Here is a 16,262-nt window from a genome sequence, read left to right as displayed (position 1 = left end):
GTTTTCCAGAGCTTCCAGGGACTAAACCACCAATCAAAGAGCACACATGGTGGAACTCATGGCTCTAGCTGCATATGCAGCAGAGGATGGCCTAGGCATTTATCAATGGGAAGAGAGGCCCTTTGTCCTATGAAGGCTGTATGCCCCAGTGTCGGGGAATGCCAGGGCCAGGAAGCAGGAGTGGGTGGGTTGGTAAGCAAGGGCAGAGGGGAAGGGATAGGGGGGAGGGTGTTTTTCGGAAGTGAAACCAGAAAAGAGGATTAAAAAGCCATGTGACATATTAAAAAAACAAAACAAAAAGCCAAGTCATTATTAAACAAAAAAACTGAAAAAACCCAACCTATCAACCTAAAAAAGAAAAAACCCCACAATCAAAAACCCAAACCAATCTACACCTATAGAGTATACCATATGCAAAGAACAACAAGCCAGGAATTAAAATGAAAGGCTTGGTGTTTCAAACTCATAGATCTTCCCACAGAACTGATATCATGAAAGAAAGAAAGAAAGAAAGAAAGAAAGAAAGAAAGAAAGAAAGAAAGAAAGAAAGAAAGAAATGCCATAACAAAAAAAGCAACAAAGTAAACATATTAAAGAAAAAGTGAAATTAAAAGATAGTGCATTGCAACATCAATTTCTGAAAATTATTTCATAGGAAATCATTGAAGTCCGCAGTAGTCTCATTAGCTGCAACAGTCACTTAGCCTCTGCGGCCAGGCACAGGCCAGACCAGGCTGCAGCCGAGTCCTTGGCTTACCAGTCCTCTGGCTTGACGGCCGTGGGGTCGGGGATCTTGGCTCTGTCATCCCACTCCTCTGGCTTTTTATCATTGGGGTCGTCAATTTCTCTGGGTGGATTGATAGGCGGGACCACATCATCTAGCAAGGTGCCTTGGTTCACAACTTTCTGATCGATTAATATTTTAAACGTATCATCCGGATTCATCACTACAGAACAACAATTTTAACATTTGACAGATGGAAAGATAATCTTCTAAACAATAAAATGACAAAAGTTTATGGATAAAATCAGAAAAAACTTATGTTCTGAATCAAAATTTGCTGAAATCACTAGCTACAATATTTTCTAAAATAAAGATAAAGTTTATTTTAAACTCATTTTTTCATCAATGAAAAATTCCATTATCTCCACAGGTAAAATTACCCAGCAGCTAGCTGACAGGGTGGGGATTCCTGGCCACAGAGCACCCCTCTGTACAGTTACAGCCCAGTCTTCTTCATAGTAAGACAAACCCCTCCCACTTAAGAAGTTGCAAGTGTATCACAAAGAACTTAAACTGTTTCAGAACCACTTGAGAGTTCCCCACCCAGTCAGTATACATCACTCTTAAGAATGGATTTTCTTACAAACGTACATTTTTTTGTACGTAAACCCCACCCAGGGAACACGATCAGGAAAGATGCGTTGTTAAATAACTTCCACTCTGGAATCTCTTCTTCTGACACCCCACCCCAACACCCCACCCCAACACCCCACCCCAACACCCCATTTATTTGACACAACTTATCTTTCCTCAAAGATAACTTCTTAAAGGAAGATACGTGTATTTTCTCCTGAAAGCACAGGCTGTCTGCATCTCCATGGAAACGAGAACTTTTGGATGAATGACTGAAGGTGTACCAAGGGTATAGAGGTGTGTCCTCCTGTCTGTAAAGAACTCTTTCAGGTCGACATCTGGAGGCTTGGCATGCTTTTCTTCAAAAACTCCAGTTTTGGGATGTTTGTGTCTGAAGATTAAATGAAGTTTATAATCTTCTCCACATTTATCTGGTCCAAACATGATGGTATAGGATGTTTTATCATAAAAGTTTTCCTTCAAAGAGAGAGGATGGTCCCAATTAGTCCAGAGGTCATGGCGCACTCTTTGGCTTTCTCTATTCTGTCCAATGGGCAGAATTTACAGACTATATTAAGTGCCAACTTATCAAATAACACAAAGACCATAAAGGATATGGAAAAGTGAAAACTTTGGCTTCAGAGTAATGTGTTACTTTAGAAAAGCACACGCTATTTCCTTCCTGAGGATGCTTGGAAGAGCTCAGAAAAACTTCAGTTGATTTACACAAGTAGATATTAGCAGTTCATGGGGACCTAGGCACATGTATGACCTTAGACTAAAATGATTATTTGTTATCTATTAGGGAGTTACAAGGAAATGACCCTTAGTCCCGCTCCCCCCCCCCCAAAAAAAAGTGCTCAGAGAGAGGCCCTCCAGATTTCATTCCCTGTGGGGTCTGTGCCTCCAGCACAACATTCCTCTCTGGGTCTGCTGCGCTCAGCTCCCGCAGCTCTGACAATCCACCATGCACGTGAAGCTGGTGAGTGTCTGGACCCCCAGGACCCCACGATGCCTCCAATGTGGAGACGACAGTTCCTACCTTAGAGGGGCTCTGAGAATTTGTTGGGTCCAATTAAGTTTTTAAAGGAACTCAAGTCTACTGTGTTCTTGCCTCTCTGCCACTAAGACCTACAAGATCTCAAACAAGAGCTTCCCTCCATCCTACAAATGGTCTCTCTTACCTGATCATAAAGCCAGCAGTGCAGAAGTAGGTTCTGCTGTGCACCGTGGAGCTGGCCTAAAACAAAGCCATCTCAACCAGAACCCGGACCCTTACTTCTGTTCTAGTCAGACCCCTGGCAGAGCTCCCACTGTGAATGTCCCCAAACTATCAGAGCTCCAAAGCTACTTTGGTCTTTTCTGGGTGTCGGCAACCAGAAGAAGCAGCTTTTAATGTGGGCTCTGTGCTGTCATTTGACTTCTCCAAACAAACTCGTGAGGAACACCAGGTTGCTACATCATGAGCATTTCTAAGCACCTGATACTTCTACCCACAGGTAGAGCACATTTATGTCACTAAAGAGCACAGAATTGATGTCTTCATCACACAGTGCAACTGCATATGAATCTTGACAGTGAACTGTAAAGGCCATGTAAACTCATGTTGAAAAAAAAAGACATTGAAAATGAATTTTCAGTTGTTGTCAACCAGTCCTTAAAATACTTACTGACTTTAACAAGGTGTTCTTAGATATTAAAATGTCATACCAGAATCAAATCACCAGCGTCTGCTAGCAGCTTAATGTATGCACCTCCACAATCAATACCATCTTGAAAATTTACTTCATATCTAAATGGAGCGAAAAAGAACCACACTGCTGATAAGTAACATTACGCATTGCTTGTTAAAGTATAATGAATTTCTCTCACCATCCTTAAGCAGAATTACTTTACATTACCACCAAGCTCGCTCACATGAAGAGTATTTAGAAATAACTACAACCAACTGGAGAAAAACCAACCATCTCATTTACATAATTTCTCAGCAAAAGTATTAACATGGAGATAAAGAGATTTTTAACTAAAACTGCAAGAGGAAAATCTCAAAATATGATGCGGTAAGTTCTCCCTTCAGCCTCTTTAGCAGGGTGTCAAACCCAGGGCCACATACAAGTTGGGCAAACACTCCACTACTGAGCCAATCCCTGGCCTCCGTGCTCTGTATAAACAAACGTAGCCACATCAGGATTCTCAGGGCCTAATGATAACTCTGAAGATTCAGAACCCAACACTAAGTTTTATTTTAACTCAACTCCACCTTAACTGTGCTCAATACTTTTAGTTTATTGAATTTCTCTAGCAAAGAGGTTTCAGATTTTCACTCAATAATTAGGTTTTTCACACCAAAATGACCACGAGAAAGGGATGCCTCCACTGTCTAGTGTACCAGCTATGAGCCTCTCATAGATTTACAACATATGACAAGGCTCCAGCAGCTTTGTTCTGTTTTAGGTTGTTTCTTTAAAAAAAACAAACACAAAACCAGAACCCTAACATTGCTAAGAGAACAAAGCAGAAAGAAGCTTAGCCGTCTGATGAATAAATGAGTCCCATGGGGAAAATCCATAAAGTAGTTGTTAACTTGAAAAACAGTAAAAGAAAGACGGTTTTGTTAAGTAACAAAAATAACAAAAATATAAAGAAACCAGACACTATGCTGCTTATTTACATTTCCCAAGCAACTTCAGGGACGAGATAAAAAATAGTAGCATATACAACCCGCCAGCTTGATCCCAATTGGTATACACACTTGTATCAGATCAGGGGAGGGGGGCGAGGGGAGAGGAAGTGGGGGGTTAAGTATATAACTTTCAAGCTTGTGGGAGATCCCACCCGTGCTATGCTGTATTTCCCAAGCTGTCCACACGAGGGGGCTCTAGGCACATCAAGGACATTCTGAGTGAGCCTCCTATTTGTCCACCTATGGTGTGGGGCTGGGCCCTCACTTAAAGAACTTAAGGTTTGAGTGATATAGAAATAAAGGTTGAAAAAAATGTCACCTTCTGTTATGGAGCTTAGCAAAAATAATTTAAAAAAAACAAAACATTTGTTTCCCCTAAAGCGTTAAGTTTTACTTAAAACACAACTTGACAGTTTCTTTGTGAGGCTCATAGCATTGAAAAACAAAACACAGGAAATGATGCCTGGTGTGGTTTAAAGGTTGTCATTTCAGGAATTTAAATATGAAAGGAGATTATGGACCAAGGATCCTCCAGGAAGCTATGGTGCTGGGAGGAAGAATGTCACCAACAGTTCTATAGAAAGAGAGTGGCTCAGCTGTCCTGCCAGGACGTCTCTTTCTTTCTTTCTTTCTTTCTTTCTTTCTTTCTTTCTTTCTTTCTTTCTTTCTTTCTTTCTTCCTTCCTTCCTTCCCTCCCTCCCTCCCTCCCTCCCTCCCTCCCTCCCTCCCTCTCTTCCTTCCTTCCTCTCTTTTTCCTTTTCTTTTTATTGTTGGTTTTTGAGACAAGGTTTCTCTGTGTAGCTCTGGCTGTCCTGGAACTCTCTCTGTAGACCAGGCTGGCCTCAAACTCAGAAATCTGCCTGCCTCTGCCTCCTAAGTACTGGGATTAAAGCGTGCACCACCACTGCCCGGCTACTTTGCTCATTTCTTATCCTGCAAATTTTCTGTTTCTGAACATTGACCCTGCAGGGCCTGTCTGCAAAGGCTGTGACCCCAGATACTTCAGAGCCTGAGACTAGAGGGTCCTGAAGTCACATAGAGCCTGGCACCTTGATGAGACCTCGTCTCAAAATAAAAAGTGCAAATAGCTGGGGACCAGAGGCAGAGGATTTGCTCAGCACACAGCAAGCTCTGGTTTCAATCGCCAGTGCCATTGGAAACAAACCACAAACTCACAGGCATTAGCTTGTGTGTGAATCACTGGGACTGGGAGGCCAGCATAACGTCTCTCATCACACAAGGAGGCTGCTGCTAACCACGGCACCTCTGGAAACCGAGGGCACACACAGCATGCATTAATCCTGATTTCTCTGGAGTGTCCTTTACCAAACTTTTCTATGAAGCAGTTGACAGAAGAAAACCAACTTACACGGTGAAGCATGCTTGGGGGAAATAAAGCTACAAATGGTTTTTAGGTCCAGATCTTCCTCAAACCTTGCATGGGCTCATAAGCTTTCTTCTTAAGCTAAACCATCTCTAATGTTCAGATCCTGTCTGATTACATGGCAAACGCAGGCAGGACGCTCTGTTGGGGAATCCATGTTTTGGGGATACCTGCTGTGCACCCCAATCTGAAATCTGAAACACTCCAAAATCCAAAATGCTCTGAGAATCACGAGGACACTCAAACGACTTCAAATTTCAGAGCAATAGCTAATTCAGGTGCTTTGAAAAACTCAGTTTTTCTCTTTCGGACCCAACAACAACATGCCTATGCCCCCAAATAGACAGCAAAAAACCCAAAACCAAAGCCCAAACCCACAATCGCTATGGAGTTTTGAGGGAGAGCATGAAGCATACACACTAAGGATACAACAAAGATGCACAATGGAGACCTGGGACCGCCTCGTGAAGAAGGGTCACACAGCATCTAGCATTCCCTCTCTTCAGCCAAGACCAGCTTTGACTCCAAAGAGGCTTCACAAAGTGGATACTGGGCCTGTAGGAGACTCTGACAACGCCAACTGATGCTATGGGTGATGGCCTGCTTGCTCCAGAAGAATTCCACACAAACATAGCTCAGCTTAGGGAACCCACGCCACCGAATTACCCTAAAGCCTGCCCAGCTCAAACAGCGTGCGACACCACCCAGGTTCCTGATGAACAGCTCCATTTGAGAACCTGCCCAGCTGTGGTCCCACAAAGCAGGTGAGCCATCCTACCCATCTGCCCTCATCCTGGAAAGCACCAGGAAGCCCGCCCTGCACAGACTGGCACACCAAGGCTCCAAACAAGGAGCCAAGGCAAACCAACCCTCAGTTCCTGAAAACATCTGGAAGCATCTGAGCGTCCCGCTTGAGCCCCCACCTCGGTCTAACAGGACCTGTGACTGGCGAGCATCCTACCCCAGAGCCAAGAACGGTCCACCACAGCCTCTAAAGCAGCTACAACAGAGATGCAAATGGAGGTTCTGCAGCATTAGGAAGGTTGAGAATCTGGAGACTCTGTATGACCTTCAGCTACCCAAACATGACCCTGCCCCTATTGGTGGGAATGCTACACTATGCCAGCCTGAACCCACTAGAGCACCCCCCTACCCCACCCCCAAAAAGAACATCAAAGTAAACCTGTGGAAATTGCCAACAAGCAAGCTCCATCTGAAGAGCTTTGTTCCCAGCTGACAGAGCAGCCCCACCACCGCTGCAAACCCACGTCGCTGGGACATCTGCAATCATCAGTTTTACAGCTGAAGATGCTACATGACACCACACCATTTTGTCCACGTAGAACTAAAACCAGCGTAGCCTACCCAGCCAGCACCCTAGGATTCTTACAAAACTGGTAGAGGCTACTGATCTTGATAGACAAGAGTCAGTGTGGTCAGATGCAGTGTAGACGCTAGGTTGTCCAGCAGTACGCAGGAAGCACGCTGCACTGCTAAGGTTCACAGAGATGGGGCAGGAAGCAGGGGGGTTGTCATTCAAATGAAAGAGTATGACTCTCCTCGAATGGCCTCCCAGGCAGTGAACAGACCCAAGCAAAGGATCCCTGGACTTAAACTATTCCAGACCAACAGGTGGTTACAGACGTGTCCTCTCGAAGCTGCAGATACACATTCTACCCATCAGCACCCAGGCTTTCTCCACAAGACTGCACGCTAGTCTAGTCTATACAGTAAGCTTCACAGATTAGAAATGATTGGCCAATATTCAGACTATGTGGAACACTCAAGAGCAAAAAGAAAAAAAATCTTTCAAAAATCCTATTAAAAATATGTGAAGGGGGGCTGGTGAGATGGCTCAGAGGGTAAGAGCACTGACTGCTCTTCCAAAGGTCCTGAGTTCAAACCCCAGCAACCACATGGTGGCTCAAAACCACTCGTAATGAGATCTGGCACCCTCTTCTAGTGTGTCTGAAGACAGCTACAGTGTACTTATGTATAATAATAAATAAATCTTAAAAAAAAAAGTATGTGCACACCACAGGGACAGACCTAGGCCTTCTGCACATATGTCACAGTTGTGCAGCTGGGACTTCATATGGATCCCCTGACAACAGGAGCAGGGGCTCCTGACTCTCCTGACTCTGTGGCCTGCCGTTAGATCCCTTTCCCCTAACTGGGCTGCCTCGTCTAAGCCTCAGTAGGAGAAGATGCATCTGGTCTCTTACTGCAATTTGCTATGCCAAGGCTGGTTGATATCCATGGGAGGCCTCCCTTTCCTTTTCTGAGGAGAAAGGGAGGAGGGTATTGGGGGAAGAAAAATGAGCAGGAGGGATTGGGAGGAGAGAGGGAACTGAAGCAATGATCAGGATGTATAGTAAATAAATAACTTAAATTAATAAAAAAAAAATGCATGCTTCAGGCTGATCTCTGAGTTCGAGGCCAGCATGGTCTACGGAGTGAGTTCCAGGACAGCCAGAGCTATACAGAGAAACTCTGCCCCACCACCCTCAAAAAAATGCAATAGACCTACACAGACAGTTCTCAAAAGAAGATACACATGAGTAAAGTATATTATAAAAAACCATGTTCTACCACGAATCAGGAAAACACAAACAAAAACCTGACCTAGGTGGAACAGCTTTCATGAAAAACAGAAAACAAACCCCAAAAACCTAAAACACCCAAAAATAAACCAACAAAAATCTGCTTATGATGATGTCAAAAGGGCAATTCTTATATATTGATGGTGGAACTACAGATTAATGCAGCCACTATGAGAAGTGGCCCAGAACTATGCTGTGAGCCCCTGTCAGCTCTCCCAGGACCGGGAACGTGGCCATGAGGAGCGGGCACTTCAGCCCATGATGCTCGCCCTTCCAACGTTCACTCAGCCCCTTCTCAATGGCCTCATGCACAGTTCATGGAGGTGGCACTGACATGGGGCTAAGGAAGAGGCGTCCATATGGATGGCCAAAGGAAAACTGCTCCGCCACTTGAGAGCGTTCAGTAAACTTTTCTTCACAGCAGCAGGGCTGGTACCAGGAGCACCGCATGAAGTAAAATAATCCCAGCAAAACCACCTAAGGCATTTACCACCCGCTCTCACTCCTTTTCAGAAGGAAATATTGATTTAAGCCGGGCCTGGTGGCGCAGGCCTTTAATCCCAGCACTCGGGAGGCAGAGGCAGGCGGATTTCTGAGTTCGAGGCCAGCCTGGTCTACCAAGTGAGTTCCAGGACAGCCAGAGCTATACAGAGAAACCCTGTCTCGAAAAACAAAAAACAAACAAAAAAAAATATTGATTTAATAGAAGCAAGACGGAGTTACTGGTGGTTTGGCATCACAAGGGAGAGGAAGGAAAGAGGGACAAGAAAGACCAGAATACACTCAGCAAGGAGGGAGTTCTCTGGCCCCTGCCCGAAGTGACAATAACCTATTGTCCTAGAAAGGACCAGAAGACAGGGTCTCAACACAAAGACGTGACAAATGTTTAAAGAGACAGAAATGTCAGGCTGTATCCCACACTGCCTGTAGCACATATATTAAATGATCAAACACCACACAGTTGTGCATATGTAAAATTAAGGTTTAAAACAAATGTTGTACAGAAAAAAAGCAGCACAAAACTGTTGTTATTTGAAGAAGCGATCACAGAGATTAGAAAAAATGTTCCAAATTTCAGACTTCACGTCAGGCATGCTCAAACATGTGTTGACATGGACACAGCATGCTCAAACCTGTGTTGACATGGACACAGAAAGGAAAGGGCACCAAAAATGACGGCAAAAGCCCCATGCCACTAAAAGCCCCATGCCACTAAAAGCCCCGTGCCACTAAAAGCATTAACAACAACACTTTAGCCCATTTGACAGCTTTCAGTTCTTGAACCTCTTTATTTTTTCAAAATAATAATTTCACAGTTGTTTGAGAAATTTTTAGATGTATTTTCTTGTTTGCTTCTTATCTGGCAAGGTATCATTTGTGTGTGTGTATGTGACTCACATTGAAAACATTACACTTATCTTAGCCCCGAGAACCTGAATTTTGTCTTGGTTTCCTTTACAGCCCCTTTCACCATTCACAGAGTGAAGTCTAGGAAGGCTACTTTCCAGTTCTCAAGGAAGGGCTGTGGGATGGCTCAGTAGTGAAAGTGCTGGACACCCATGCATCAGGACCAGAGTTCAGATCCCCAGAGCCTATGTAAAACATCAAGGTGGCTGGTCAAACATGGTGGCCATCCTGTAATTCCAGCCTCAGCAGGCAGAGGCAGGGGACTCAGAAGCAAGCTGGCTACAGAGACCAGCTATGCTGCAGACAGACAGACTGTGTCTGTGAATGAGGCAGATCAAGGATAATTCCCAGCATCAATCAACCTCAGACCTCCACATACACAGACACACATCTACATACATAAACACATAACTGTACACACAAACATACAATTGTACACACACACCACGGGAGGGGAGGAAACAGAAAAAAATTATCAAGGAAAACAAAAATCAGACCAAATCTTAGTAATAAATAATACCAATGTAGCTAATGTTAATTCAATGAGTTCATTCAACGGCAAGCCTTCCCAGTCTTTACGTGGTATTGGATAGCTTCCGAAATGGACTTATGCAGACTAAACTGAAATGAGGCAACTTAATCCAGGAAGGGGCACCGCTCACGGCACCAGCAGAGAACCGCAGAGTCTGCAGGCCTGTAGGGGCTACCGCTACTCTGGAGGACATGCTGATCTGGGACAGTTTCCAATACAAGACAACCTGTGATTAACACTGGCTCACTTCCTTTCCTCTGCCATAGAACAGGGAAGGGTTTCAGAGCCTCACTTTGGTTTCAAGCTCTGCAGGTGAGAGCAGGCTGGGAATTTCTACCTGACTTTGGGGCAGTGCACATGCAGACCCCAGGGCAAGGGGAAGAGATTTCAGACAGCATTGGGGCTTTGAAAAGATCCCCATGCTTGAAGGACATTGGCCCGCAGACACATTCCCCTGCTGGAACCTATTTGCTGCCTCTGAGCTCTGTTCTGAATGTCCTGAGGTTTCTATCTTAATAGCACGGAACAAGAAAAGCTAAGACACCCCTGAGTGCCGACTTAATGTGTCATCCTTTATGGATCCAGAATTGTGCCCACTGGATACCCGATGTGGAAGTTTATCACTAACCTGTTTGCCCTCCAAAGTCCAGGGTGTGGTTATGCATGCATGCGTTTGTCTATGAACCTGGAAAGGGAAAGGGAAAGGGAAAGGGATGTGTGTGTGTGTGTGTGTGTGTGTGTGTGCAGCACCATACCTAACATACACTCAGATATCAAATTACAGCAGACTAATACAAATGAGAAAATCTTAAAACTTACTGAACTATCAAAGGTTTATCGGCAAAAATAAAGGGTTTTTTGAGGAGAGCGGCTATTGCATGGTGCTTGGCTTTCGACTTCAGAACCAGTCCTCTGTCCCCAGGCACCTGGTTTTCCTTCAGTTCTTCGATCTCCCATCTTCCTGAAGGAGAAAGCAAAGGGAATGGACTGTCACAGAAGACACACACTTCACCTCTCAGCTGTCGTCACCTCTGATCCTTTCCCATGAATATTGATTGTGGCAAAAGCAAAACCATATAATGCACCAGAAAATAATTCCTGAAATTTGTTATTTTGCCCTCTCCATTCCTCCCTGTCCTTTCTCTTCTTTCTTTCCTCTCCTCTCTTCTCCGTCCCTCTCTTTTCTCTTTCTTATCATTTATCAGAAATTGGCTTCATTTCCTTAGTTAAAACTCAGAAGATGGGGGCTGGCGAGATGGCTCAGTGGTCAAGAGCACTGACTGTTCTCCCAGAGGTCATGAGTTCAGTTCCCAGCAACCACATGGTGGCTCACAACCATCTGTAATGGGATCTGATGCTCTCTTCTGGTGTGTCTGAAGACAGTGACAGTACTCATATATGTAAAATAAATAAGTATTTTTTAAAAAAACCTCAGAAGACTAATAAATAACATGTCATGTACACTTCTAAGATGGATGGACACAATTAAGTTTTCTTGACCTACTTTCAATAAAACAATGGTGATAACAGTGTGGTTCCTCTCATGAGGTCTATGAGTGCTGCCTCTGCACTTCCTGTCTGTGTGTCACCCTGCTGAGTGCACCCTCTTGATGAAGAGCAAAGTTTACCTTGTCCAGATACTAAATGAATAGAATAAATTTAAAAGTATGCAGTGAAACAAAGTACATTATTCAAAGGTCCAAAGCTGGGCTGGGCTCTGGGCTGGGCTCTCAGTGTTTAGATCTGACTGTCTCTGCCATCAGACCACGGGGCTACACAGGCTGTAAGCCAGGGGGGCTAACCGTAGCCCCAGAGGTCTATGCTGGACATCGTCCTTTACTTGTTTTAGAATAGGAAAAAAGGAAGAAAAAAACAAACTTAGTTTAATTTATATACAATGCTACAGTTTTAAAAATTATATATGTCTGCCTGTTCCAACCAAACTCAATTCAATAAAAGATGGTTATTTTGCTATAATGTTTCAACTCACAATTATTTTTATGGGCATGTTTAAAATCACTAATGCTTCTAGACTGATTTTTTCCCCCTAAAAAAACAGTGCATCTACCACAAGTCCGAAGATCAAAGCAGTCCGAGTTTTTGTTGTTTTGTATAATTATTGGGATTTTAAAAGTAGTCTTAAGAAAGATTTTTCAGGAGGAAGCAACACATTGCTGCCCATGCCTGAAATCATACCGTTACTCATAGCTGAGGCAGGAGGATTGCATGTTTAAAGGCAGCCTGGGCTACACAGCAAGGCCCATCTTAAAAAGAAATGTTTGCAGGTTCCCTAAAGCACCCCCCAATCTTGTACTACGTTTCCCAGAATGAATCTTTGACTTGGCTTCTCTTCAGACCATGACGAGCTCACACTCAGATGCTTACAGACAGGCATTCTGGTTGACAGGAAGTAAGATTGTATTCATTTAGATTTCTTTTGGGCAGCATGTCTCTTGGACTCCTTGTTTCTCTGAGGGGAAGAATTCTCTAAATGGCTTTAGATTGGTCAATGGGTTCATTTCAACTGTACACACATGTGGAGGCATTTGGGTTCATTTCAACTGTACACACATGTGGAGGCATTTGGGTTCATTTCAACTGTACANCACACATGTGGAGGCATTTGGGTTCATTTCAACTGTACACACATGTGGAGGCATTTGGGTTCATTTCAACTGTACACACATGTGGAGGCATTTGGAGTTTATGGGGATGGAGAACTTTTTGTACAGGCAGGCAGGCAGGCAGGCAGGCATGGTCTTTGCCTTATATGCTTATGGAAGCTATGAGCAAGAAATTGGCCATGGAAGCCTAGCACATGCTGTGATGTAACCTCCTTGCAATGTCAGAGCTCTCAGCCACATGTTTCAGGGTGTGAGAACCTCCTAGACAGTGGCATTCCCCTCCTGCTCAGCAGGAGCACAGGGAGACCTTCCTTTTGGACGTGATGGTTGGGAAGGCTGCTTGTGGACCAGAAGGGAGACTCTCTTGTCATTCTCTGAGCTGGTCCTTCTAGGGAAGGAAATATGACCCTGAAAGGCACTTCCATAGCTCAGCCTGAAGGTGGCAGCATCAGGGATCCTGTGGACAATGGGCAAGGCCTGAAGCTTTAGGCTTCCTGGTGACCACAATCTTACAGTGCTCATTAATACACCTCTACATTCGACCTAGGAGTGCCCAGGCTTGAGACAAAAGGTCCAGCACAACTCAGGTCAAGTGAGTTTACTGGGGCCAAAGTCCAACCATGGTCTAAGAGTTAGACAACTGGTTAGGGCAGACCATCCCTGAAACACTGTAGAGGGGCAAGTGAAAGGCAGAGTGGAACTTCCGGTCAACATAACATAACAAAACTATAATCTCAAAGGCTGTGAACATTGGTTGTGGTTATCAAATATCTGAATAAGTATTTTACCATCATATATAGAAATTTCTGAATCCATATCATCCTTCTTTGCTTTTGATAAGACCCACCTATAAATAAAAGTGAACAAAGATATTTGCCATTAAAATAAGATTTGCAATCTATAGATAAAAATGCATGTAAAAACATAAGCGGTTGTTACCCAACACAATCATTTTTTTTTCATTCAAAAGGAGCTAGTACTAAGAAGCTAGCTGATCAGTTAATCCAGCCTTTGACAATCCCATCCCAGAGGGCAGGAGCTCAGTCTGCTCGGCTTTGCTGGTGTCCGCGGGAGTAAGCGTGCACACCATGGCTGGGGTCTCTCTTGGTGGGAAATGGGATGGAGCACACATCTGGCTGCCAGCAGGGGTTTGGGGCACAGCAACCAGTAGGTATTGTCCCTCACCGAGGTGCCGCACTCTGCCATCTCTGTGGCGGCTGCAACAGAAGCTCAAAGCTGTCTCACCCATCACCACCGTTAACCTCTGCCTCAGAGAATCAGCAAACGCTGTGTGCATTCCAAATCTGTGTCTCTTTGCATAAATACATAGCTTTAAATTATCCCACAGGGCCACAGGGGCGCTGATTCTCATAGACCAATAGCTTCAGAAAATTCATCGAACTGAAGAAAGTGTGGGAACACTCACCCAGCCAGATTTCCACTGTCAAATGTTTCTGTAAAATATACTTCTCCTATAGGCTGAGGTGTTTTATACTTAAAAGTCTAGAAAAGAGAATTTTTAAAAGCTAACGTTATTCATTTTTGCCAACATCTGACGTCATTCTGCTGGTTCAGAACCTAGTACACAGCGCACAAGGACAACAGAGGCATGGAGAGGCATGGACTCTGGGTGAAAAGTTCATGTCTTAGTCATAGCACAGTGAAGCCTGCTGTTCTGTACAACGGATGTGCAGGAATGAATGCATACAGTTTGCCCCACTTGCCACCTCACCAAACATTACAACAGTCTTGTCAATGTTTTTAAAGTAGGGACTTCCAAGGATCCCTGTAGTAGGGCATCTGCCCCGGCTGTTGGTACTTTAAGCATTGCTTTGCAAATCTCAGAACCGGTTTCAGAAGAACACCTTTGCAGAGGTTGAAATCTAACAGGGGAAGCACAACGTTCACTGCAAACAGACAATAACATTTCTATCTGCATATTAAACATCCAGTAAATATGAGATGAAGCAAAGGGATCTGTGAGAACTTCCTATGAATTCTCTGGGCCCTTTAAACAGAGGCCAGCACAACAGGATGGGTAATTTCTAGTCTTCACAGCATTAGATGTGAATATACTCAATGTGAAGGCACCAGAGACATGGTTCTAGAGAGCCACGTGACCTGTGGGTCTCGACTCCTTGGGGTGGGGCCTGGGGTGGAATGACCCTTTCACAGAGGTCACCTAAGACCATGGGAAAATACAGATACTTCTGTTACAATTCATAACAGTAGCGACATCACAGTAATGAAGTAGCAACAACAATAACTGTATGGTTAGGGTCACCACAACATGAGGAACCGCATTAAAGGGCTGCAGCATTAGGAAGGCAGGGCACAGCTCTAGGGAATGGTCAAGGTAGACACACCAAAGTCTCTGTCACGTTCCTCAGTCTCCCGTAAGTCGTCATCTCTGAACATAAACCTTCATAGCACAGAGGCAGAACCCTGCCTCAGCTCAGCTCAAGCCCATGTTGCCACCCTTCTCTGTTCAAATCTGCCCACAGACAAATCAGCACTGAGAACCACAAACTACGGTACCTTCCATTTTGCCTGGAGAAGGCTGGGATTATCAGAACTAAAACTTAAGGCCCTTGTCTTTGCTAAAGGCCTTGGCCCTCTTTAACCAGAGAACTCCTGTCACGGCAGCAAACGCCTCCCCTGTGCTTACTGAGCCCAAGTGGCTTAGGTGTCAATCACACAGTTTTGCTGTGTGTGGGCACTCACAGGAACACAGCTGGAAAAAAGTGAGGTTTTACTATCCACTGAAAAGACAAAGGGTGTCAGGAGGAAAGGACATGTATCATGAGCAATCTGTCACACCTATGACCACGGAAAGAGTAGCTTGTAACTCACGTCTCAACCGCCTTACCCCCGAGGAAGGTTCATCTTTATTATTACTCTCTTCTGGATTTTCACTGAAGTCTTTCACCTCAACACCATCATCCATAAAGTCCGCATTGACCATGATGAGCAGGAGACCCAAGCATAGTCCAACACCCTGGAAACGCATATCGCCTCTCTGTGAAAGTAAGAGCAGCCAGTGAAAAACCAGGTGGGGATGCCTTGTGGTAAGACCCGAAGGAAGAAATGGCTTCTTTATTCTAGGATGCTTTACTCACTAACAACACTATTTAAAGAAAGCCTTGAACAAGTAAAACACCAACTTCTAACTTTCATTTCTAAGTCTTCTCCCAAAATCAAAGAGCTAATGTGTAAAGATATAAAGATGTCAGCAAGTGTCCATGAGATGTAAATACTGTAAAGATATCACGATCCCTAAATGTCCACTTTTATTATTTCACATAATGTAGCTTAAGTATATACAAAATTGGACATTTGAAAATGGTACAGCCAAAATTGACTTACATCTAAACACCAAAAACTGAGGGATTTTTAATCATACATTTAATGAAATAATACTTTGCCAGGCCAAGTCCCACGCTGTGGCAGGCTGTCTGCTGAGGACCGAGTTCTATCCAACTCACCCTCCTAAACTTCCACAGCCGTCACCCAGTTATCTGACCGGGTGTCTCTTCATACAGCACAGAACTGCAGTGCTAAGAGAGCAGCCAAGGCCGAATGCAGCACGTTGTCCTCTTAGCAGGAGCGCTTGGCTTGTTAAATTATGTTCTCATGGACTCTCAGCAGCATATACTAATTCAAAATTTCTCT

At 44.2% G+C, this 16,262-nt stretch overlaps 1 protein-coding gene across 2 annotated transcripts in view; it reads right to left on the bottom strand.

Moving 5' to 3' along the window:
- Positions 1–15,603, bottom strand: part of Clgn (calmegin) — a 29,454-nt gene extending 13,851 nt beyond the window's left edge. The window contains exons 1-7 of one of the 2 annotated variants that reach the window (XM_029532752.1): positions 15,460–15,603; positions 14,017–14,093; positions 13,379–13,437; positions 10,786–10,927; positions 3,068–3,149; positions 1,642–1,834; positions 758–947 (exon numbers count right to left, since the gene is read on the bottom strand). In XM_029532752.1, coding sequence (XP_029388612.1) covers positions 758–947; positions 1,642–1,834; positions 3,068–3,149; positions 10,786–10,927; positions 13,379–13,437; positions 14,017–14,093; positions 15,460–15,600 — 884 coding nt within the window. In that variant the 5' untranslated portion in view covers positions 15,601–15,603. Of the gene's footprint in view, positions 1–757; positions 948–1,641; positions 1,835–3,067; positions 3,150–10,785; positions 10,928–13,378; positions 13,438–14,016; positions 14,094–15,443 lie in introns of both variants that reach the window. The other variant, XM_029532753.1, reaches the window with a different exon arrangement.
- Positions 15,604–16,262: the final 659 nt, after the last annotated feature.

The sequence above is a fragment of the Mus pahari genome, chromosome 20, assembly GCF_900095145.1.
Source record: "Mus pahari chromosome 20, PAHARI_EIJ_v1.1, whole genome shotgun sequence".
NCBI classification, from domain to species: domain Eukaryota; kingdom Metazoa; phylum Chordata; class Mammalia; order Rodentia; family Muridae; genus Mus; species Mus pahari.
Note: the sequence above shows the minus strand (reverse complement) of the source record. Positions and strands in the feature narration are given on the sequence as shown.